At 59.2% G+C, this 22,183-nt stretch overlaps 1 protein-coding gene across 1 annotated transcript; it reads left to right on the top strand.

The window, feature by feature from the left end:
• Positions 1 to 1,737: 1,737 nt before the first annotated feature.
• LOC119102700 (H(+)/Cl(-) exchange transporter 7) lies at positions 1,738 to 21,731 on the top strand. The gene is made up of 21 exons (XM_037226159.1): positions 1,738 to 1,815; positions 4,185 to 4,343; positions 7,304 to 7,477; positions 8,189 to 8,303; positions 8,970 to 9,053; positions 9,514 to 9,620; positions 10,754 to 10,897; positions 11,310 to 11,401; positions 12,345 to 12,430; positions 13,238 to 13,369; positions 13,930 to 14,095; positions 15,113 to 15,251; positions 16,099 to 16,189; positions 16,820 to 16,989; positions 17,445 to 17,624; positions 17,760 to 17,849; positions 18,868 to 18,984; positions 19,322 to 19,573; positions 20,559 to 20,723; positions 21,204 to 21,319; positions 21,725 to 21,731. Exons 2-21 carry the CDS (start codon positions 4,203 to 4,205, stop codon positions 21,729 to 21,731), a joined length of 2,568 nt encoding a protein of 855 aa, XP_037082054.1. The 5' UTR covers positions 1,738 to 1,815; positions 4,185 to 4,202.
• Positions 21,732 to 22,183: the final 452 nt, after the last annotated feature.

Below are 22,183 nucleotides of genomic sequence, written 5' to 3'. Positions count from 1 at the left end.
ACAGTCACAACCCAGTCAGTCTTCAAAGCCAGACCTGCCAAATAGAATTTGCAAGCACGAATTCCTCAGCCTGCAGAACCGTGATCATATATGTATCATAACATGATACCTTTTCAATGTAAAGCATACCATTATAAATCTGCATGTTCTAAGGGTTGTGCACAACATTCCTGTTATCATGGCTCATGGGAGCAGGTTAGAGCAAAAGTAAAGTTCAGCTCAGCCAATATGCAAGTGCTCAATTCTGCCCCAAAATTTATGTGCATGGTGCTTTATAGTTATGGTTCAATTATCAGCCACCAGTCACCACTTTATAGTTATAGAGTTCAATTATCAGTCACCAGACATCTCTGCACAGCCACCTTCACTGCATGACATATATTGATATCCATTGTGTTTGATTCTCCCCACAGCATGGTGCCTTGTGCAACCGTAGAAAATATATCATATCTAGGCAGAGATATGATTGAGATTGAAACTGGTAAAAGCTGTTTGGTAGACTGTTACAGTCATTCAGGTGGAAACTATTTCAGCCAACTGCTGCCAAGGCCTTAGCTGATGATCAAGCACATATCTCAAGTCATATCAATCAAGCACATGTCAAAATCAAGCACACATATAATAGAGAATCCAATATCATACTTTCAGTCACACAAAAACTTGTGTTGAATAAGTGCTGCTTAACAAATAGATACTGATAATGCTTATATGACAGTTCCCCCACCATAAAAGCCCATTTCTCTCAACATCCCCACAAATGCCAACACAGTAGGATGAGTTGCAAATTTACCTTTGTTTACGTGAACCATCCGCATGTTCCACATAAGAAATCAACTTCAAAGGTAGCAATGTGAAGCACACGGCAGAAAGAGCAGAACTATATCACCACATCTTGAGGTTATCAAGATCCATTGCTTCTCCGGCTTCAGACCACGGCAGCAACTGCGATCAACTAACAAATCATCCTCTGCGTTTAATTCAATCAGAGCAACGGTGCAACCTGCGGGGCGATGCAGCTCCAACGCAACAACACGCAACAAACGTAACAAGGCTGTGGGCGGTACACAAACCACAACACAAAGCCACGCTTGTGCAATACTCTGCCTAAAAACTACAGCACTCGGATGAGACCCAGCTGGCCTGGTAGGAAACTTGTTTGGTAGATATGCTGGGCACACGCTGGGTAGCGTAACAGGCTATCAACCGAGGGATATACTACCAAGTTGAAAGGCAATACGACCAAGGCAGGTGATGCTATACCCACGACAGTTGTATATGCTGTTCACCGTTGCCCTAACTGGCCCTCCGTTGCAACCCACGACAGGTGATGCCATCCGAACGAAATACTTCGTCAGTGTATGCACGCATATGGCGTCACACCTCACAAACTCATGAGTAACAAACTAATTGGTCAGACTGGTAGGTGGACGTAACCAGCAGTGCTAACAACCGAGAAATGCAGAACATGTGTATTCAAAGAGCGAGAGAGATATAGAGCTATTTGTCAAAATACTACCCAGCCCTTTCCCCCCCCCCCCCCACTCCTTTTGTGGAACATTGCTCCCGGTTCCAGGTAAAAGGGAAAATAGTTCGAATACGCACTCTCGAACATCGGCGTTTTGCCTAAGCTCTATACTTTAAGGGCCTTATTCCTTTACAACTTTAGTTGGTAGTTCGTTACACTGCGCAGTATATCTACCAGACGAGTATTATACCAAGCCAGCTGAAACCTCATGCGATTGTTGTTTTCATACGCAAGAGACAAAACGCTTGCTTGCTGGGAATAGCGGTGTATGAATAATAGACACATCCATGGTAAGGGCTTCCAATCTCAAAGCTGTTCGCTGCGCTTGGGTAAAATCCTCTTGGGTTACTTATTGTAGCCCAGAGGGGTATAGCCTTGTTTACCCGGTAGCTTACCTTAGACTGGCCTAGCCAAGGCTGGGCCTACCCCTGTCCAGTGGCTAAGCGATCAAAAAATGCTGGGAGTGTAATTGCTATCTTTGAATCAGTTCTGTGCATTCTATGTGATATATTTAGTGCTTCTTCTCTGCAAGGTCGGAGCACATTCACATTGAAGTTACACGAGCGACAGCATTGATGATTAAGTTACACAATTTGGTGTATGGTTAGGTGACTGGGTCAGTGAAAATATTTGTGTAGGTACCTAGGTGGGGGTCTTAATCAAAATTTTGTAGGCATGTTCTATTTCTTGGTGTAGGTGTACTTTCCTACCTAATGTTAGAAAAAATCATTGCACACCATTTGTTGTGTTGAAGGCGGCACATATCATAAATAATCTCAAAACAGGTAGAATCATGCTCCTACCTTCAAATTTCAACAACGTTGATGGCGGGCCCCTGAGCGTGACGCTCACACCACACTGCCTGAACTCTTCTTCTTCTCTTTCTCTTCTTTCGCTTCTTCTCTTCTTGTTTCTGCGTTGCCGTGGCGTAAATGCAATATTTCTGCTTACCAAGAACTCTACAAAATGTACGGGACCAAGGCAAACCATTCGTCGTGTTTAAAACGTATCGTAAATAATTTCAAAATAGATAGAATCATGCTCCTACCCTCGAATTTTAATAAATACGATAGCGAGCTCCCGAGCGCCGCACGCACCGCACTGCACCGCCTCGACTCCCAAGCGCCGTTTCTCTCTGCGTTGTTGCGAAAGCACAATATTTCTGCCTTATCAAAACCATAAAACACATGTACCAAGGACCAAGGTGAACAATAATAAAGCAACCAAATTCATTTCTTATTATCAAGTTTTAGGGATCACATTTATGAAACACACAGGCCAGAATAGTCCAGAATATATCCTAAACTAGCCTAACCTAGCCTAACCCTAACCTAACCTAACCTAACCTAGCCTAGCCTAGGCCGTAGCCTAGCCTAGCTAGCCTACGCCTAGCCTAACCTAACACCTAACCTAACGCTAACCTAACCTAACCTAACCTAACTCTAAAACCTACCTAACCTAACCTAACATAACCTAACCTAACCTAACCTAACCTAAACTAACCTAACCTCCCCACCCTATATCCCCTTCAAACCCAGCGTCCCATTGGCGTCCATGTTCCATGCCGTATATAGGTGCCATATAGTGAGCTTTTATTTAGCTGCCATGTTCTCATTTTGCTTTACATTCCCCACCCAATCTCCCTGCAACCCATGGTCCCGTTGGCGTCGAGGATCAAATTTCATGGATTATTGTTACCTTGGCCCGGTACATTTGTATGGTTCTTGATGCTGCTTGATGCGCGGTAATGTTGTGACCCGCGCAGTAATGGCGCCGGTGCCGCGGGTGCTGTGCGTGTGCGGCGCTCGGGAGCTCGCCATCGTAATTATAAAAAATTGAAGGTAAGATCATGAATCTACCTGTTTTGTGATTATTTACGATATGTCCTGCCTTAAACACGACGAATGGTTTACCTTGGTCCCGTACATTTTGTAGAGTTCTTGGTAAGCAGAAATATTGTATTTACGCAACGGCAACGCAAAAACGGCGCTGGGGAGTCCACGCAGTGCGGTGCGCGCGGCGCTCGGGAGTCCGCCATCGAAGTTATTGAAATTCGAAGGTAGGAGCATGATTCTACCTGTTTTGTGATTATTTACGATATGTCCTGCCTTAAACACGACGAATGGTGTACAATGATTTTTTCTAATGTTAGGTAGGAAAGTACACCCTGGCCACTGGCATCAAACCTTTCCCAAATTTGGTGGGCTAGTAGCCATCTCTGGGTGCTTCTTTCCAGCCAACGTACATAGGGCACATGTACATTCAAAAAGTTAGGGGAGGGGCTCAAGCTCCTGGGCCCTGATCTCATAATTATCCCTGGTCACTGTTCAAACTTCCGGTCAAATGGTACTTTTGTACCTTCCCTGCCAGAGGGAGAGCTATGCTGATCATTGGCCAAAATGTGGAACATGCTTAATCAAACTGCTCAACTGTAGGTTTAAGATAAAAATTGTAGGTTGTGACTTATGTTGCAAGCATAATTTGTAATAGTAATAACTGTGAGGTGGGAAGGGATCATCAAAGTGCAAGAAAGCACTTATGGCTATACAGTGATGATTCTGCCCAACTTTGTGGTGTTAAAAAACAGACTGCTGGCTTACACCATCCCAGCATATCTAGGTTTACAGTTGAGCTCCAGATGACAGTATCTTTATATCAGGGTGGCTGACCTAACAAGATGCCACGGCCAACATACCAGCCACTGGATGACTCAGCAGAGGTGGACCCTCTGCCTGTGGCTGGTCCATCTGCAGCAGCATTTTCAGGCAACAGGGACATCATCAGAGACAGAGCTGGTGCTGCTACGGCTCTGGCGGAGGTAAGCATTGCAGCTGCTTCAGTAAGGACTGAGATGAGTCAGGTCTGTCTGCTGCTATACACAGGTAGATAGTTGTGCTGTTGTAGATGGTGGGAGACAGTCACATGGCTGGGTGGTGGCTGCTGTCTGCACTGCTGAACTCTTGTAGCCCTCTGTCATGGACAGACATGCTGTGCTGCTGTCACTGCTGCCATCAGCTGTTGCACCATTGCTGCTGCTGTCACAGGTGCATGTCTGGCATGGCTCTCACTGCTGCCACAGATGGAGCCTTCTCTGACAACTGGCTCAGGCACACTGCCAGGCTCTCACTCTGCAGGGCTTGGGGTGGTGCCAGAGGGATGCTCTTTGAGCCTGTGTATTGCATGTTAGATATGGTCCAACCTTGTCTGTGCGCCTGAGCTCATGTGCCGGTGCCAGCTGTCACAAAATTGGCCACTCCTGTTTCGGTTATGTTACGACGTATTTCCAGAGTACAGTCTGCCGTCCAAAGTCAAAAACACGTAACTAACATTTTCATCGAAATGGAGTTACTGGTATCATTTAATTTGTCTCGACACGGCGCACATTTTGATCCAGTAAAAAGTGTATGTTCATTATTTTAAAAGGAATTAAAGAGAGATATAAGGTTGGTAGATTCACGTATGAGTAGTGCCTGTAAGGTTTTCCAAAGACAGAAACGAGTAACTGACACCTATCTGTGAAAGGCTAGCCTCAATGGTTTCCATGCGCTCCGTTTTCCGGGTCAAAAACACGTATCCGTTTACATACACGGTTTTGTCACCAACGATCAGCGACATTACTGTGTCAAAAGCGCGTATCTGTGAAGTTACGCGTTTTTGCCATTGGGAGCCATTGTAAACTGAGCAGTTACGCGTTTTTACCACTGGAAAATATTTGTTTCTTCACGATGTTACCAAATCCTGCAAATACGCGCATCTTCACAGCGGAGGTGCTGCGACTATACACGTGCGTTGCAGTCTTTTTCGTTCAAAACACAGACAGATGGATAGAATGGTAATGAGCGATGCTCTTTAGGATCGTTTTTTTAAATAAAAACCGCGAACCGGGCTTCGGTATGTTTATACCATGGGTCTTAACCGTGGTTATTTATCACTACGAACTTACCGCCATTCTTTCACGCACAACGGGTACGCTTGACACCATGTCTGACGCTCTACACCCAGCAAATGCTTCATTTTTACAGAGACGTTCCCCGCCCCTGAATTGCTTATGAATGAGACTTGGAGACACCCTTCTCTGGTACCGTGGAGCTGTTCAATCGCCCATACGATCCTTAGCAAGTGCATAGGAGGAGAACGATTCACTCCGCAAATACTTGTTTTTGCCGAGATAAGAGACGTTGCTTGGGCCCTTTTTACAATTGACAGAAACGCGTATATTATCAGATACGCGTTTTCGCCCAGATACGCCTTTTTTATTTTGACTACCGTTAGGTTTCAATACCGTCTTCCCATGTCAAAAAACATCCCCAACAGTTAAGACTTAAATTATTTCCAGTTATTTTCAGTTTTACATTACTAGATAGAGAATTGTTTTCGCTCCCGATTGGTGTGCAATTTCTACTGATTGGTTCTCGTTTACGGCCATGACACCGAAATAACACAAAAAACGTTCTCCTGAACAATTATGAAATTGCTAGTTACGCGTTTTTGACTTTTGACGGCAGCGGTGCTGTCGTGGGGTGCCGATAGTGTGGTGGTTAACGCGTCTGCGTTAACCACCACACTAACGTTAACGCGTCTGCGTTAACCACTGCATGTCTGGGAAACCAGAGGTACGGGGTTCGATTCCCCGCGGTACCCGCCCTTCCTGCCAGGGTGAGAGGCAGGCGACGCCATATAGCCTCAGCAGCTGAGTGCGTCGTAAAAGCCCCAATCACATGACATGCTGTCTATCGTCGTGACGTACATCCAGAGTATGGTGCTTGCTGTACTGCCCTGACCCACACCCGGAGTGCGGTGCTTGCTGTACTGCCCTGACCCACACCCGGAGAGCGGTGCTTGCTGTACTGCTCTGACCCACACCCGGAGAGCGGTGCTTGCTGTCCACTGCCCTGACCCACGCCCGGAGCGCGGTGCTTGCTGTACTGCCCTGACCCACACCCGGAGAGCGGTGCTTGCTGTCCACTGCCCTGACCCACGCCCGGAGCGCGGTGATTGCTGCACTGCCCTGACCCACACCCGGAGCGCGGTGCTTGCTGTACTGCCCTGACCCACACCCGGAGTGCGGTGCTTGCTGTACTGCCCTGACCCACACCCGGAGCGCGGTGCTTGCTGTACTGCCCTGACCCACACCCGGAGTGCGGTGCTTGCTGTACTGCCCTGACCCACACCCGGAGAGCGGTGCTTGCTGTCCACTGCCCTGACCCACGCCCGGAGCGCGGTGATTGCTGTCCACTGCCCTGACCCACGCCCGGAGCGCGGTGCTTGCTGTCCACTGCCCTGACCCACACCCGGAGAGCGGTGCTTGCTGTCCACTGCCCTGACCCACACCCGGAGTGCGGTGCTTGCTGTCCACTGCCCTGACCCACGCCCGGAGCGCGGTGATTGCTGCTTACCGTGCTGACCCACACCCGGAGTGCGGTGCTTGCTGTCCACTGCCCTGACCCACACCCGGAGTGCGGTGCTTGCTGTCCAATGCCCTGACCCACACCCGGAGTGCGGTGCTTGCTGCTTACCGTGCTGACCCACACCCGGAGTGCGGTGCTTGCTGTCCACTGCCCTGACCCACACCCGGAGCGCGGTGCTTGCTGCTTACCGTGCTGACCCACACCCGGAGTGCGGTGCTTGCTGTCCACTGCCCTGACCCACACCCGGAGTGCGGTGCTTGCTGCTTACCGTGCTGACCCACACCCGGAGTGCGGTGCTTGCTGTCCACTGCTCTGACCCACACCCGGAGTGCGGTGCTTGCTGCTTACCGTGCTGACCGTCAACACCCAGGGTGCGGCAATCTCCGTGAACAATGACGGCGAGACCGAGGCCGGAGCGGAGGCCGCCCCCGCACGAGACCGTCGGAGGCGGCGTCCCCGGCGGAAGCGCTCCGTGCCGCCACAAGACCCCATCATCGTCGACACCGAGTACAAGACCGGACACTACATCGACGGAGCCTACGAGGTGCGGGTGCCGGTGTGGATGATCCGTCTCGCCTGCGTCGCCGGCCCATAACCGCCGGGAATCGAAATATCTGGGTTGGCTACCAGCGCGCCTGCCTGGACCCCTAGGTTGGGATCGGTCGGACCACCATACGTTAAATCCTGGCGACGTCCTCATCCGCAGACTCATTCGCCAAAGAGTGGCAGGAGAGGCCGCGATCCAATCGATACATACGCTGTATCACCCGAATTAATTCATTTCCCCGGCATATACCTACCTATCTGCCATTAGTCGGCTCGATCTCCGTAATTGTGACGCAGACAACCATCGTCGTACCACGGCACGCGAGCGCAGGCTGCCATCGCCCGTGGCTGGGGAGGGGGAAGGCGTCAGCTGTCTGCTGCCGCCGCGTAGACCGGCTTGTGGGCAGCACGTGACTGGCGTGTGTGGCTCGTACGGCCCGCTATCGGTCGCGCCCGCGGCCAGCTGCGCCGTTGCCGCGCCACGCCACTTGACCCGAATCGGACGCCGATGTGGCGCGGTGACGTCACTGAGGACGGGTCGTCTCGTGTGGTCGAGCTGCTGAGATACCGAAACAGATGGTCAGGCGTGCTGGCAATTTTGACATTTTCTTGTTGGCGGACGGACCATTTTGCACGCTTATGTATCTAAGATGAAGAGATGTTGAGCTGTGGCGTATCGATGCCTATACCCGGACGCGGCTTGTTACAGAGCCTCGACTATGAGGTGGTGCACAGTAAGATGAACGTCGTCAACCGGCTCATCATCTCGTCTTACGGCACCGTCTGGGTACAGATCAGCCGGCTGCTGGCTTGCTGCATCATCGGTAGGTGTTACTCCGGACTGTGGACCGCCGGGGTCGGGCCCTCCACTCGACTGTGGACCGCCGGGGTCGGGCCCTCCACTCGGCTGTGGACCGCCGGGGTCGTGCCCTCCACTCGGCTGTGGACAGCCGGGGCCGGGCCCTCCACTCGGCTGTGGACAGCCGGGGTCGGGCCCTCCACTCGACTGTGGACCGCCGGATCGGGCCCTCCACTCGACTGTGGACCGCCGGGATCGGGCCCTCCACTCGGCTGTGGACCGCCGGGGTCGGGCCCTCCATTCGGCTGTGGACCGTCGAAGTGGGGCCTCCACTCGGATGTAGATCGCTGGGGCCGGACCATCCGTTTGTGAGCCTTTTCGGCCACGCGTCTAAGTCGGCGCATTTCGCCATTTCTGACCAAAAAGACAAAGATGGAAACCCACCACATAGGTGAGGGTGTACCGTGCTTGTGCTAATTAAGCAGCTATGGTTTACTCACGCTGTGTAATGCTGCACGTGACTGTGGTCTGTTGTGTAACTCTTTTTGAATTGGACATGTAGTGGGATAATCATAACAAACAAGAGCGAGATTCAGAGATCTCCGAGCAGAATGGTTAACTCGTGTTGACGCAGGGCTGCCACGGTGTCTGCACCGCACGACACTGACGCGCCGCCCCCGCGTGCCGCCAGGCTCCATGACGGCGCTCTGCGCGGTCTGCCTCAGCGTGGCCATCGAACAGACTGCCAAGCTCAAGTTCAACCTTGTCAAACACTGTATCCTCACCGGCCAGTGCCGGGCGACCCGCCCGGGGCGGAGCGGAGCGTTCGGGTCGACCCGCCCGGGGCGGAGCGGAGCGTCCGGGGCGACCCGTCCGGGGCGGAGCGAGCTTCTTGGTCGACGCCGGGGGCACGCTCCGTCCTCGCTCCACTGCCTTCGCGGGAGCTTTCACGGACACCGTTGACGCCACGACCCCGCTTCCACGTTTCCACGATGGCAGTGATCTCAGAAGAGGCACGTGTTTAGTTGAATTGATTCTGATGCGCCTCAAACGTGCGATGGGTTTGGTATGAGCGGTGAGACATTCCGTCCAAGAAGCATTCCACGACCGGCTGAGCTCGGCTCGCCGCCTGTCCCTCTCGTACAGCGTTAGTGTTGTCCACGCTTGCTGCTGGCCTCCCGGTGTAATGTACAGTGCATTAGAAGCTTGTGATGTCCTTGACGGGCGCCGCCCAGACCTCTACCACTGCGAAGGCTGGCGCTGCATGGTCGTCCCGTTCTCCATCTGGCTGGCCTTCAACCTCTTCTTCGGTGGCGTCGCCTTCTACATGGTGTACTTGGAGGTCAGTGGTTATGTTGGATGCTGAGATTACGCTGCGTTGCGCACATTACGCCTTGCACCTTGTTGCGTGAATGGTTTGGTCTTGTTTAGCCCCCTGTATGTATGTTCACATCGCTGTTGACATATGTATGTTGACATAGCTGTAAGTAATCGTTTTGATGGTAGCCATCGCTCGCGCTAGCCTTCCGTGACAGCTGTTGCTGAAATATGGCCACGAGCGGGCGCGGAGGCCGGCTGACACCGCGCTCCCCGCTCGCGTGACGTACCAGCCACGCCTGTCGTGTGGGACGTGACGCTGCCCGCCTCGTGGCGTGGCCCTGCACGTGACGGGCGCTAGCGCCGCGTCACCTCTCGAGATGGCGTCTGGCCGGCTGAGCGGGCTGTCTTATGACCGCCGGGGTGTCTGATGGGTGCGGAGTGTCCGACGGGTGCGGGGTGTTTGACGTGTGCGGGGCGTCTGACGGGTGTGCGGTTGGCTAACCGGTGCAGGTGTCTGAGGGTGCAGGTGCCTGACGGGTGTGGGGGTGTCTGACCGGTGCGGAATGTCTGACGGGTGTGTGGGTGTCTGACGGGTGTGTGGGTTTCTGACGGGTGTGCGGGTGTCTGGCGGGTGTGTGGGTGTCTGACGGGTGTGGGGGTGTCTGACGGGTGTGGGGGTGTCTGACGGGTGGGGGGGGGGGGGTGTCTGACGGGTGCGGGGTGTCTAACCGGTGCGGGATGTCTGACGAGTGCGGGGTGTCTGACGGGTGTGTGGGTGTTTGACGGGTGAGGGGTGTCTGGCGGGTGTGCCGGTGTCTGACGGGTATGGGGGTGTCTGAGGGTGCGGGGTGTCTGACGGGTGTGTGGGTGTCTGACGGGTGTGGGGGTGTCTGACGGGTGGGGTGGGGTCTGACGAGTGCGGGTTGTCTGACGGGTGTGCGGGTGTCTGACGGGTGTGGGGGTGTCTGACGGGTGCGGAATGTCTGACGGGTGTGTGGGTGTCTGACGGGTGTGGGGGTTTCTGACGGATGTGCGTGTGTCTGACGGGTGTGTGGGTATCGGACGGGTGTACGGGTGTCTGACGGGTGCGGGTGTCTGACGGGTGCGGGGTGTCTGACGGGTGTGCGGGTGTCTGACGGCCGGCCGGTCCGCCAGCCGGTGTCGATCGGCAGCGGTATCCCGCAGATCAAATGCTACCTGAACGGCGTCAAGATCCCACGTTGCGTCCGCCTCAAGACGCTGTTCGCCAAACTGGTGGGGGTGTACGGCTCAGTGATGGCCGGTCTGCCCGTCGGCAAGGTGAGGAAGAGAGAGCGAGAGCGAGAGAATGTGTCTGTGAGCAATTTGTTAGCCCTGAGCAACTTAGCGTTTCCAAAAAGTGGTATTCGAAGGCACCTGACTGTGCATGCAACAGGAGTATTTCCGCGCACTTGAGCTGTTTCAGGAGAACTGTGGAGGCGCGCGCGCGGATATCTCAAACGGATGGGTCGGCATGTGGCTGCGACATTTTCCAAACCATCGCGCTTGATGTGCAGCGTGTCTGACTTGATTATGACGGATGTAAGACGCCCCCTCCCGCTGCTGTGCGCGCGCGGCTACGGTCGCTGGACGGGACAGGACCCGGCCTGGCGGCCTGGCTGGTCTGCCTGCCGCTCGTCTGCCGCGTCGCACCGTCCCGCGTGAGATAACGCTAGCGTGCCGTCTGGCTCAGGAAGGGCCCATGATCCACTCTGGCGCCGTGATCGCGGCCGGCTTCTCCCAGGGCAAGTCATCGACGCTGAAGTTCACCACGCCGCTGTTCAAGTGAGAGGCACTTTCAAGTGCTGCCCTCCCTCAGGCGAGGGCCACAGCACCGCACAAGGCATCCGGGTTGGCACAAGGCACTTTGGAATGTTTAATCAGTCAATTTGTTTTCGTTTCTCGAATGTTCTAATGTGCCGACCGTTACCATACACTGCTGATGTAAAAAGAGTTATGGTAGTTGAGCCCGGTTGTATGCCGTGTATCACTGCCTTGCCGGCTATGCTAGATTTTGCCGCCGATACCCAGGACCGTCACTTTCCGATCATACCACTGAGCCGCTCCGGACTCGGATATTGAAAGTGTGTGCCGCCGGGCGCCGCTCCGGACCGTTCCCTGACCGAGAGTGTGTGCCGCCGGGCGTCCTCCAGACCGCTCCCTGACCGAAAGTGTGTGCCGCTGGGCGCCGCTCCGGACTGCTCCCTGGACAGGGGTGTGTGTCACAGGGCGCCGCTCCAGACCGCTCCTTGGACGGGAGTGTGGGCCGCCGGGCGCCGCTCCAGACCGCTCCTTGGACGGCAGTGTGGGCCGCCGGGCGCCGCTCCAGACTGCTCCCTGGACGGGAGTGTGGGCCGCCGAGCGCCGCTCCAGACTGCTCCCTGGACGGGAGTGTGTGCCGCCGGGCGCCTGCCCCAGACCGTTTCTTGGATGGGAGTTTGTGTCGCCGGGCGCCGCTCCAGACCGCTCGCTCGACGGCAGTGTGTGCCGCCGGGCGCCTGCCCCAGACCGCTCCTTGGATGGGAGAGTGTGTCGCCGGGCGCCTGCCCCAGACCGCTCCTTGGACGGCAGTGTGTGCCGCCGGGCGCCGCTCCAGACCGCTCGCTCGACGGCAGTATGTGCCGCTGGGCACCTGCCCCAGACCGCTCCCCGAACGGGAGTGTGTGCCGCCGGGCGCCGCTCCAGACTGCTCCCCTGACATTGTGTTGGTATGTGCCTCCGCCGGCAGGTTCTTCCGGGAGGACCACGAGAAGCGCGACTTCGTGGCCTGCGGCACGGCTGCCGGCGTGGCAGCGGCGTTCGGCGCACCCGGAGGCAAGTCGGGCTTGGTGGGGCCGGGGGAGGGGGAGTGTCGGTGGTGTGAGGCGCACCCGGAGGCAAGCCGGGCTCGGTGGGGCCGGGGGAGGGCAGTGTCGGCGGTCTGAGGCGCACCTGGAGACAAGCCTGGGCTCGGTGGGGCCGGGGGAGAGCAGTGTCGGCGGTCTTGGGCGCACCCGGAGACAAGCCTGGGCTTGGTGGGGCCGGGGAAGGGCAGTGTCGGCGGTCTTGGGCGCACCCGGAGACAAGCCTGGGCTCGGTGGGGCCGGGGAGGGCAGTGTCGGCGGTCTTGGGCGCACCCGGAGACAAGCCTGGGCTCGGTGGGGCCGGGGGAGGGCAATGTCGGCGGTCTGAGGCGCACCCGGAGACAAGCCTGGGCTTGGTGGGGCCGGGGGAGGGCAATGTCGGCGGTCTGAGGCGCACCCGGAGACAAGCTTGGGCTTGGTGGGGCCGGGGGAGGGCAGTGTCGGCGGTCTTGGGCGCACCCGGAGACAAGCCTGGGCTCGGTGGGGCCGGGGGAGGGCAGTGTCGGCGGTCTGAGGCGCACCCGGAGGCAAGCCCGGCTCGGTGGGGCCAGAGGGGGCACAGTCGAGGTGTCAGTGCCGCTCCTGGCGGTCCCCAACGGCGGCAAACTTCATGTGGACCTGTGTGATGCCGCATGCCGCACTGCGCGATGACGAGGCCCCAGCGCGCCGCCAGCAGTCGGCGGCCGCCGACGCGACCTGGTCTCGTCGTGAGCCGTGCCGGGCGGCGGGACGCAGCTCCGGAGCGAGCCGCGACGCTGACGCTGGGACCGGCCGCCAGGCGGTGTGATGTTCGCCATCGAGGAGGGCGCCAGCCACCTGCACCAGGACCTGCTCTGGCGCTTCCTCTTCACCTCGTTCCTGGCCACCTTGGTGCTGAAGCAGCTGCTGAGCGTGGTGTACGGACACCCAGGTATGCGGCCGGCGCGACGCCCGCCTGTCCGCCGGTCCAGCCCGGCCCGGCTCTCGGCGTTCCCATGACAACGGCCGCGTCGAACTGAGCCTCGGCTGCTCGTATCGGCGTACCATAGCGTTCTGGCTGGACGGCTGACTGTGATGTGATGGCTGGTCAGGGCTGCGCTCGGTGACGGTGGCACTGTGACGGGCATGTCTGGTGATGGTGGCCGGTGCCGCCTCTGCTCCCGGACGGCGGACTTGGCGTCGGCCGTCGGTCCCTTGCAGTGGACGCAGCGCCTGCTGCTAGTCCCATGTAAATGTCCCAGCCCCGGGGGGCTACAGCCCGGCCCCAGTCACCACACCCCAGCTCCGGGGGGTGACAGCCCTGCCCCAGTCACCACACCCCAGCTCCGAGAGGGGGGGGGGGGGGGGGGGCAGCCGAGCCCCAGTCACCACACCCCAGCTTCGGGGGCGGCAGCTCGGCCCCAGTCACCACACTCCAGCTCCGGGGGCGACAACCCGACCCCAGTCACCACACCCCAGCGCTGGTCGGTGACGCGCAGCCCGTTTCGGCAGGTGAGCTGCTGTTCAGCGGCCTGCTTGACTTCGGCGCGTTCGGCGAGGGACGCATCGACGCCATCGGGTACGAGGGCGCCGCTTACGGCCTGATGGCCATCGTGCTGGGCCTGCTCGGCGCCCTTTTCGTCTTCCTCAACGTCCGCATCAGCCTCGTGAGGCGCAGGTCGGTGGAAGGGCCGTCGGGGTCGGTCCAGGGTGCCGCGGCCGGCTGGTCGTGACGTGCTTACTGCCTCGGGGCTAGGGCTAGGCCGTCTGCAAATTAGATTAGCGAACCGCTCGGTGAGCGGCCGGGCCGGTTGGCGCCAATGTCATACGATCGCTCAGCTCCTTATGTGGTCTGGGCACGCTCGCTCAGCTCCTTATGTGGTCTGGGCACGCTCGCTCGACTCCCCATGTGGTCTGGGCACGCTCGCTCGGCTCCTTATGTGGTCTGGGCACGCTCGCTCGGCCCCTTTTGTGGTCTGGGCACGCTCGCTCAGCTCCTTATGGGGTCTGGGCTCGCTCGCTCAGCTCCTTATGTGGTCTGGGCACGCTCGCTCGGCTCCTTATGCGGTCTGGGCATGCTCGCTCAGCTCCTTGTGGGGTCTGGGAACGCTCGCTCGGCTCCTTATGGGGTCTGGGCACGCTCGCTCAGCTCCTTGTGGGGTCTGGACATGCTCGCTCAGCTCCTTATGTGGTCTGGGCACGCGCGCCCGGCTCCTTATGTGGTCTGGGCACGCTCGCTCAGCTCCGTGTGGGGTCTGGGAACGCTCGCTCGGCTCCTTATGTGGTCTGGGCACGCGCGCCCGGCTCCTTGTGTGGTCTGGGCACGCTCGCTCGGCTCCTTATGGGGTCTGGGCTCGCTCGCTCGGCTTCCTATGTGCTCTGGGCACGCTCGCCGCTCTGTTTCGTCGCTCGGTGTTGTCTGTGGTGGATGGGTAGTTGACTATACCCTTCCGCCGGTAGAAATAATGCGATGAAATGTGTCTGTGAACGGTGGGACTGTCTGGGGACGTCGTGGACTGTGACTGCCCCTGCCAGGCCAGATGTCTGACCAGCTGGGGGAAGCCGTGGACTGTCCGTCCCTGCCTGGCCAGATGTCTGACCAGCTGGGGGAAGCCGTTGACTGTCCGCCCCTGCCTGGCCAAATGGCTGACCACCTGGGGGAAGCCGTTGACTGTGGCTGCCCCTGCCGGGCTAGGTGCCTTACCAGCTGGCCGCTGCGGCTGGCGGAGGTTCTGCTCGTGTCCACCTGCATGGTGCTGATGGTGGCCCACCTGGTGATGGTGACCGGGGAGTCACAGCTGTACGGACACAGCATCGACGCCTTCATCCTGCGGGTCTGTAGCGGCGCGGCCGGCCGGTGGACACGGCATCACGCCTCGCGCACGCCCGGCGACGCCCACATCTGTGGTGCGGGGGGGGGGTGGTCGTGAATCAGGGGCGTATGGGGAGGAGGGGGGGGGGGGGGGTGAGGAGTCTGATGGTTAGCTTGCTTGGGCTTCATGAGGGCTAACTTTGCACGTTTGGCGGCAGCTTATCGAGGCAGAACGCTAAACGGTACGGCATGCGCGAGGTGGGAGAGCCCTACAACCGACGACACTGCTGTAAGGAGCAGTCTCGTCAGCTAGGGGCTCTCCTTCCGTGCTCTGACTGGCTTGCGCGCGCCATGCCGTCTGACTAGCTGGCACGCTGCAGTGGCCCGAGACCCATTCTTCATAAGCCATTGGAAGCTCAGTCCTTAAAGACTGGGCTTCTGCCGCCAGCCACATTTGAATTTGACTTTTCGGTCGAGAGGCGAGGCAACTGCCTTCCTTTACAGGCAGGTCGTCGATGCTGGCATGATAACGCGTAGCAACAGTTGATGCGCTTGTGATGGTCTTGCATGTCCGGCCAGCGGGCAGGTCTCGATCTCATGTGGAAAGTGGGATGGGTAATGACGTATCCAATTTCAGATCATACGCCAACAACTGCTTTTGGAATAATATTCAAGTGCGTCATTCCTGCGCGCTTTACATCTCCATGGGATGGGGTGCGCTGATTCGACTTGTGTCCACATTTGTGACCAAAGGCGTTCCCCATTGGCGTGTATCTGTGACGCGCCGCCTCGGTTGGCGGAGCCTGTGTCGTAAGTCATTGAAGAGCTAGGCCCGGGGTCCGTGGTGGACAGCCTTCTGTGGCCGGCAGTGTCGCCTGACGCCGGACGTGCTGGGCATGACGGACCTGCTGCTGCAGACGCCCGAGGCCAGCCTGCGCAGCCTGCTCCACTGCAAGCCCGGTGAGCGAGCCGGCCGCTGCCGCCAGCGCTGCCACCGCCGGCAGCGCCCTCTGTGGTGCCGGCACGGACGGCTCGCTAGGTGGGCGACGCGCCGGCGGCGGGGACGCCACGCAGTGTGTCGTGTCAGTTAAACGGGAAAGAGCTTTATGCTTGTTAGCGACGGTTGGGATGGCTGGCAGCCTTGCCTTTTCTGCACTTCGTATTTGACCTTTCGGGCTGTTAACACTAACGCTCCCCATTAGTTCGTATTCGCCATATGTAATGATAGAAATAAACACGTCTCTGGTAGACGCCCAGAGTCATGATTCTTAAGGCTTTGTATTTTCAAAGAAGTTTTAGAGGAGAAAAGGAACTTCAAGACACACTGTTTTGTCTCGAAGCTGAACATTGGATGTTGCCAGATGTTTTCCATGCGCGTGGCGAAGACGTCGCACGTGCAGTGGGATAGCAAGACGTGCCGTTGACGTCCCCCGCCCCTCCGGGGTGCGATAGCCCAGTAGTCAGCACATTGGACTCCTACGTGGGGTCCCGGGTTCGAATCCCGGTTGTGCCATGGCTCCTGCGCGCTGTTATGACCAGCGCAGTCGCTGGCGCTCCAAATGAAAAAAATCACTGCCGTCCTCGCCGCAGGCACCTACCACGTGCTGCCGATGGGCCTGTTCGCCGTTTACTACTACGTGTTCACGCTGTGGACGTACGGCCTGCCGGTGCCCAGCGGCGTGTTCATCCCGTCGCTGGTGGCGGGCGCCGCCTTCGGCCGCTTCTTCGCCGTCCTCCTGTTGACCTACCTGCCGGAGGCGGTGCGTTATGGCCGCTGGTGCGCCGCGGCCGGCGGCTCTTCTCGCGCCGCCTGCGTCTTCTGATGCGGGGTGCTGATGTCCGTAGGAGTCGGCTGCCGGAAGGTCGCGAGCCGTTCTTAGGTTGGACGTCATTAAGAACAGTGCTGGACGTTGCGATCATTTTTTGCGATGCTCGGTCCCAGCGCGGAATGCGATACTAAGCTCGCGACTTCATCAGGTTCGCTGAATCGCTGGGCTGCTCTTCCCAGCACGCTGTTTCATGTTGTCAGATGCAGGCAGAGACCGCTGGGCTGCTCTCCCCAGCTCTCTGTTTCGTGTTGTCAGACGCAGGCAGGGCCCACTCACACGCCGCGCGCGCGGGCGGGACGGACACGCCGCGAGCGTAGAGGGCTGGTACAGGGGTGTGCTGACCCGGGCATTGGCGACCTCACGTGATCGTGACCGGCCGGGCGCAGGATTGGGTGGACCCGGGCAAGTTTGCCCTGTTCGGCGCGGCGGCGATGCTGGGCGGTGTGGTGAGGATGGCGATCTCGCTCACCTTCATCATCGTAGAGGCGGCCGGCGTCGTCAGCTTCGGGCCCGTGCTCATGTTCGTCCTCATCATCTCCAAATACGTCGCCGACTGTTTTAATGAGGTGAGCGCCACAGTCGATCGTGGTCTGAAGCCGTGACCGCCCATTCTGACATCGTGAGACTAATCGGAATATCCACTGCGTTGATGCTGCACGGGATCCCGTGGACCTCTGACGGTTGACGGCGGCCCGTTTCAGAGTCTGTACGATGCGCACATCGAGCTGGACGGCATCCCGCTGCTGAGCTGGCGGCCGCCACCCGAGAGCGAGCACGTGCTCGTCACAGACGTGAGTGTGGCGGGCTGCAGGGAGTGTCCCGGCCTGTCCGGGGTCGGCCGCTCGGTCCCCGGTCCGAAGGACGTGTCCCGGTCTGTCCGAGGTCGGCCGCTCGGTCCCCAGTCCGAAGGACGTGTCCCGGTCTGTCCGAGCTCGGCTGCTCGGTCCCCAGTCCGAAGGACGTGTCCCGGTCTGTCCGAGCTCGGCTGCTCGGTCCCCAGTCCGAAGGACGTGTCCCGGTCTGTCCGAGCTCGGCTGCTCGGTCCCCAGTCCGAAGGACGTGTCCCGGTCTGTCCGAGGTCGGCCGCTCGGTCTCCAGACCGAAGGACGTGTCCCGGTCTGTCCGGGGTCGGCCGCTCGGTCCCCTGTCCGAGGGACGCGTCCCGGTCTGTCCGGGGTCGGCCGCTCGGTCCCCAGTCCGAGGGACGTGTCCCGGTCTGTCCGAGGTCGGCCGCTCGGTCTCCAGACCGATGGACGTGTCTTGGCCTGTCCGGGGTCGGCCGCTCGGTCCCCAGTCCGAGGGACGTGTCCCGGTCTGTGCGGGGTCGGCCGCTCGGTCCCCAGTCCGAGGGACGTGTCCCGGTCTGTCCGGGGTCGGCCGCTCGGTCCCTAGTCCGAGGGACGCGTCCCGGTCTGTCCGGGGTCGGCCGCTCGGTCCCCAGTCCGAGGGACGTGTCCCGGTCTGTCCGGGTTCGGCCGCTCGGTCCCCAGTCCGAGGGACGTGTCTTGGCCTGTCCGGGGTCGGCCGGAACCTTGCGGCATATGTTCCAAACACTGTACGAGTCCTGCTGAGCTCCATTATCATGGGACGGTGCGCCGTTCTCCTGGTGCGCGAGCACACTGGCCCTCAGGAGGGCTTCCAGGCGGTATCTGAATCCGCCACCATCACGCTGGCCCATGGTCAGTGTTCGGGCTGCAGCGGCTGCCGGCGCCGACTGTGTGTGCGTAGTGTGCTCTGACGGAGGTCAGGCTCCGCACGGTCTGCGGCGGCCGCCGGCGCTGGTTTCTCACTCTGTGCGCCGGCCGCCAGGTGATGGCCGCCCCCGTCCGCTGCGTGCACACCTGCGAGACGGCCGGCGCCATCTACGATCTGCTCGACTCGTGCGCGCACAACGGCTTCCCGGTGGTGGACCCGCCGGCGCCCGGTGTGAGTGAACGGGACAGGACGAAGGGGGGCGCCGGAGCGAGCTGAGTATGGTCAGCGCCCGATCCCCGGTCCGGCCAGGCCTAGCGAGGCGTCGCTGCCCAGCACCGGCTCCAGCAGGCGGACTCTGGGCTGGGGGAGGGGAATGCTGGGCATTGGCCTGTTGTGACCTGTAGGCTACAAAAGTTGCTCTCTTGTGTTAACCTGCAGGGTGAACACGGACGCCATGTCATTCATCATGGTGCATGTTGCCGGCGGTCATTGGGCTGCTCAACGTCCTATCCATGCTTCACTTGGCGTAGCAGACTGCGGTGAAATGTGCCGTGTGCCGCTCCGGCAGGAGGAGAGCGACGAGGCGCCGCCGCCGCTGGAGCCGTGCCACTCCGACTGCTCGGACCAGGAGGCGAGCCCGGCGCCGGAGCGGGCGGCGCGCGCCGTGCACGGGCGCTGCGCCCACCACGGCCGGTACCGCGGCCTCATCCTGCGCTCCCAGCTCGTCGAGATCCTCAAGCACAAGGTGTACCTGGAAGAGGTGCGCAGCAGGGGCGCCGTGCTCTACAACGAAGATTACCCGCGCTATCCGTCGCACACGGTGAGGGGCTCTGGTGGTCTGTCCGGCTCCTAGCGTTCGCCGGCGCCGCGTCTGTCTGACGTAGAGACCAGTCGGCCCACCCGGACCAGGTCGGAGAGGTGAGGGAGTTGGAGCCGTCTGGGTTACGACGTGGAGGGTAGGCACTCATGGCGGGTGTCATGGGGTCTTGTCTCGCGTATCATCTCTGATGGATGTAAAGCCATGGAAGGTTTCTTGGCACCTGGGCTATGTCAAAGAGATGGAATATCTCCAAGCTCGAGTTTATCCACTATGCCCGTTATAGGAACTGACTATTTGAGTGTTATACTATGATGATACTGCTAAATTGGGCGTGCGTTGTTAGACCGATTGTTTGCACACTGTATGTGATTATAAGGTACATTGGACGGACTTCGGTCATATTAAGGAAATGAGGTCGAAAAGATACGCATAGCTCGCTTCGTCGCTTATTCTGGACCAGGGTCGTGCAAGATTCAGAAATAATTACCTTTACGACCTCGGGACCAAATAGGAAACAAAGGACGATGCGTATCTCACATGCATCGTAATCTAAACGCAAGTTATGTTGGAACACTATACACCAAGTGCCATTAGCGTGTAGGCTTCTCTATCCAAGGTTCGAATTATGAAACCGGCTAAAGTTGAAACAGTCAACGGCTAAAGCCCAAATTTGACTGAGGCGTGAGTAGCCCCAGAGCAGAATGTGTGACCTAGGCCGCGGGGTCAAGGCGGAGGATTTCTATTTCTCTAGTGTTAGGCTATCCTCTTCATTGGAGTGAGGTGGCAATGCTGTTGGCCACAGCGGCTACCTGCGTCGTGGAAGGGCAGTGGCAGGCCGGCGCGGAGGAGTGGCAGTGGTAGGCTTTTCGTCAGGAGGTACACCTGTCGGCCGGTGTGCACCGGTACTGACGCTGCCGCTATCCCGTCGGGAGGTATGCCTGTCGGCCGGTGTGTGTCGGTGCTAACGCTGCCGCTGTCCCGCCAGGAGGTACACCTGTCGGCTGACGAGCGGCGCATGCACGTTGACCTGGCGCACTACATGAACCCCGGCTGCACGGTGGTGCTGCAGTCGGCTAACCTGCCGCGCGTCTACGCGGTGTTTCGCGCCCAGCTGCTCCGGCACATGGTGGTGGTGAACAACTCGAACCAGGTGACCAGCAGGAACGGCCGGCCGGTGGGCCGGTTGTGCGGAGCGGAGCCAGCTGTGCGGCCGGCCGAGGCGGCTGATGCGCAGTGGGCGGGGGGGGGGGGGGGGGGGGGGGCGGAAAGTAACACTCCGACAGTGGCGATTGTGTGGAGCCTTCGCTGGTCTGGGGTGCACCGCTGTCATGAAAACGTGCTCTAGCATGTGACACGGTCCAGTGTCGGAAGGATCGTTAGTGATCACGATGGTCACATTGAGGATCATTCATGAGGTCCCAGATGACCGTGAACTTAAACATCATCCCGCACGGGTGCAGGGCGTGCGTTTATAGGCGCATTTGGACGTGCACGGGAGTACTCCAGCGCACGCCACACCCGCGCGCGCTCTTCGGTGATGATCTGGTGGTCACCTTACCGTGTGTGTTGCCCTGGCGGCCGCCGGGAAGTCCGACTGCGCCGCTGACTCGAGTTCTGCCCTATGCGGCAGGTGATCGGCATGGTGACGCGTAAGGACCTGGCCCGCTACCGCGCCGGCGGTCCCATCTGGCGGCGCGCCGTGCACCGGCTGCCGGTGAGGCGGCCCCGACCGCCGGCCACCGCCGCCCAGCCGCTCTTCGGCGTCTGCCGCCACCTGCTGGCCGAGCGGCTGGAGGCGCGCGCCCGGCACCGGCTCGGCCTGCAGGCCGCCGCGCCGCCGCCGCCGCCGGCGCCGGCCGTCTTCCAGGTGGGCGGCGGCATGCTGGGAGCGGGCGCCGCCGCCGCGGCGTCGCCGGACGGAGCGGAGGCGGCGGCGGCCGGTGGTGACCAGGCCATCGCCATGCCGTCGGACGGGGAGCTCACATCGGACGGGGAGGAGCGCGGTGCCGCGGCCGGCTCCGCCGCGCTGGTGTAGCGCGGGAGCGGGCCAGAGACGGAGCCCCGGCACACCGCACGGCAGGCCTGGCCGTACAGAGCGAGACCGCTGAACGGGTCACGTGACCGGCCGCAGAGCGCTGGCCGCCGCGTCAGGCGGTAGGTGGTACTGCGTGTCACGGCGTCTCGGCTGGGCGGGGATCCGCTCAGCGGTGAGGCTGTCGACGCTGCGCCCGAACCCAAATCGGGGTGTGTTTGTCCAATGACGGGACGACCACCCATGGAATTGGTCACCTTGTACTGCGTCCGGAGATGTCCCACTTCGGACGGCATGAGTCACGTGTCAGCTGCGGCATGAACGGCGCGGTCGTGAGGTACAGCAACGTGTTTGGCGGACGTCTTGTCACGGACCAAGCCATTAACGTAGTCGCGCCGTTTGTGTAAAGGTGCACGGACACGTGCCATGAAGCTGCTGTGCCGTCTACCGTGTCATGCTAGCATGGCGTGTTCGCTGGCGTTTTAAAGAGCTGGACCGTGTGCGGGCGGCCTGATTGGGCAGTGTCACCAGCGCATGTTAAAGCGGTGAGCCCCAGCCAGCGTTTGTCAGAGTTCCTG

The sequence above is a fragment of the Pollicipes pollicipes genome, unplaced genomic scaffold, assembly GCF_011947565.3.
Source record: "Pollicipes pollicipes isolate AB1234 unplaced genomic scaffold, Ppol_2.1 Scaffold_5724;HRSCAF=6776_pilon_pilon_pilon, whole genome shotgun sequence".
NCBI lineage: Eukaryota > Metazoa > Arthropoda > Thecostraca > Pollicipedomorpha > Pollicipedidae > Pollicipes > Pollicipes pollicipes.
This window is presented reverse-complemented; position numbering and strand designations above follow the sequence as displayed.

Excerpts from the sequence above, each read along its gene's own strand:
- LOC119102700 (XM_037226159.1), top strand. The coding sequence starts at position 4,203 with ATGCCACGGCCAACATACCAGCCACTGGATGACTCAGCAGAGGTGGAC. Across the intron at positions 15,252-16,098 it reads TCGACGCCTTCATCCTGCGG|TGTCGCCTGACGCCGGACGT; the intron begins GTCTGTAGCGGC and ends TGTGGCCGGCAG. Across the intron at positions 17,850-18,867 it reads AGCACGTGCTCGTCACAGAC|GTGATGGCCGCCCCCGTCCG; the intron begins GTGAGTGTGGCG and ends GCCGGCCGCCAG.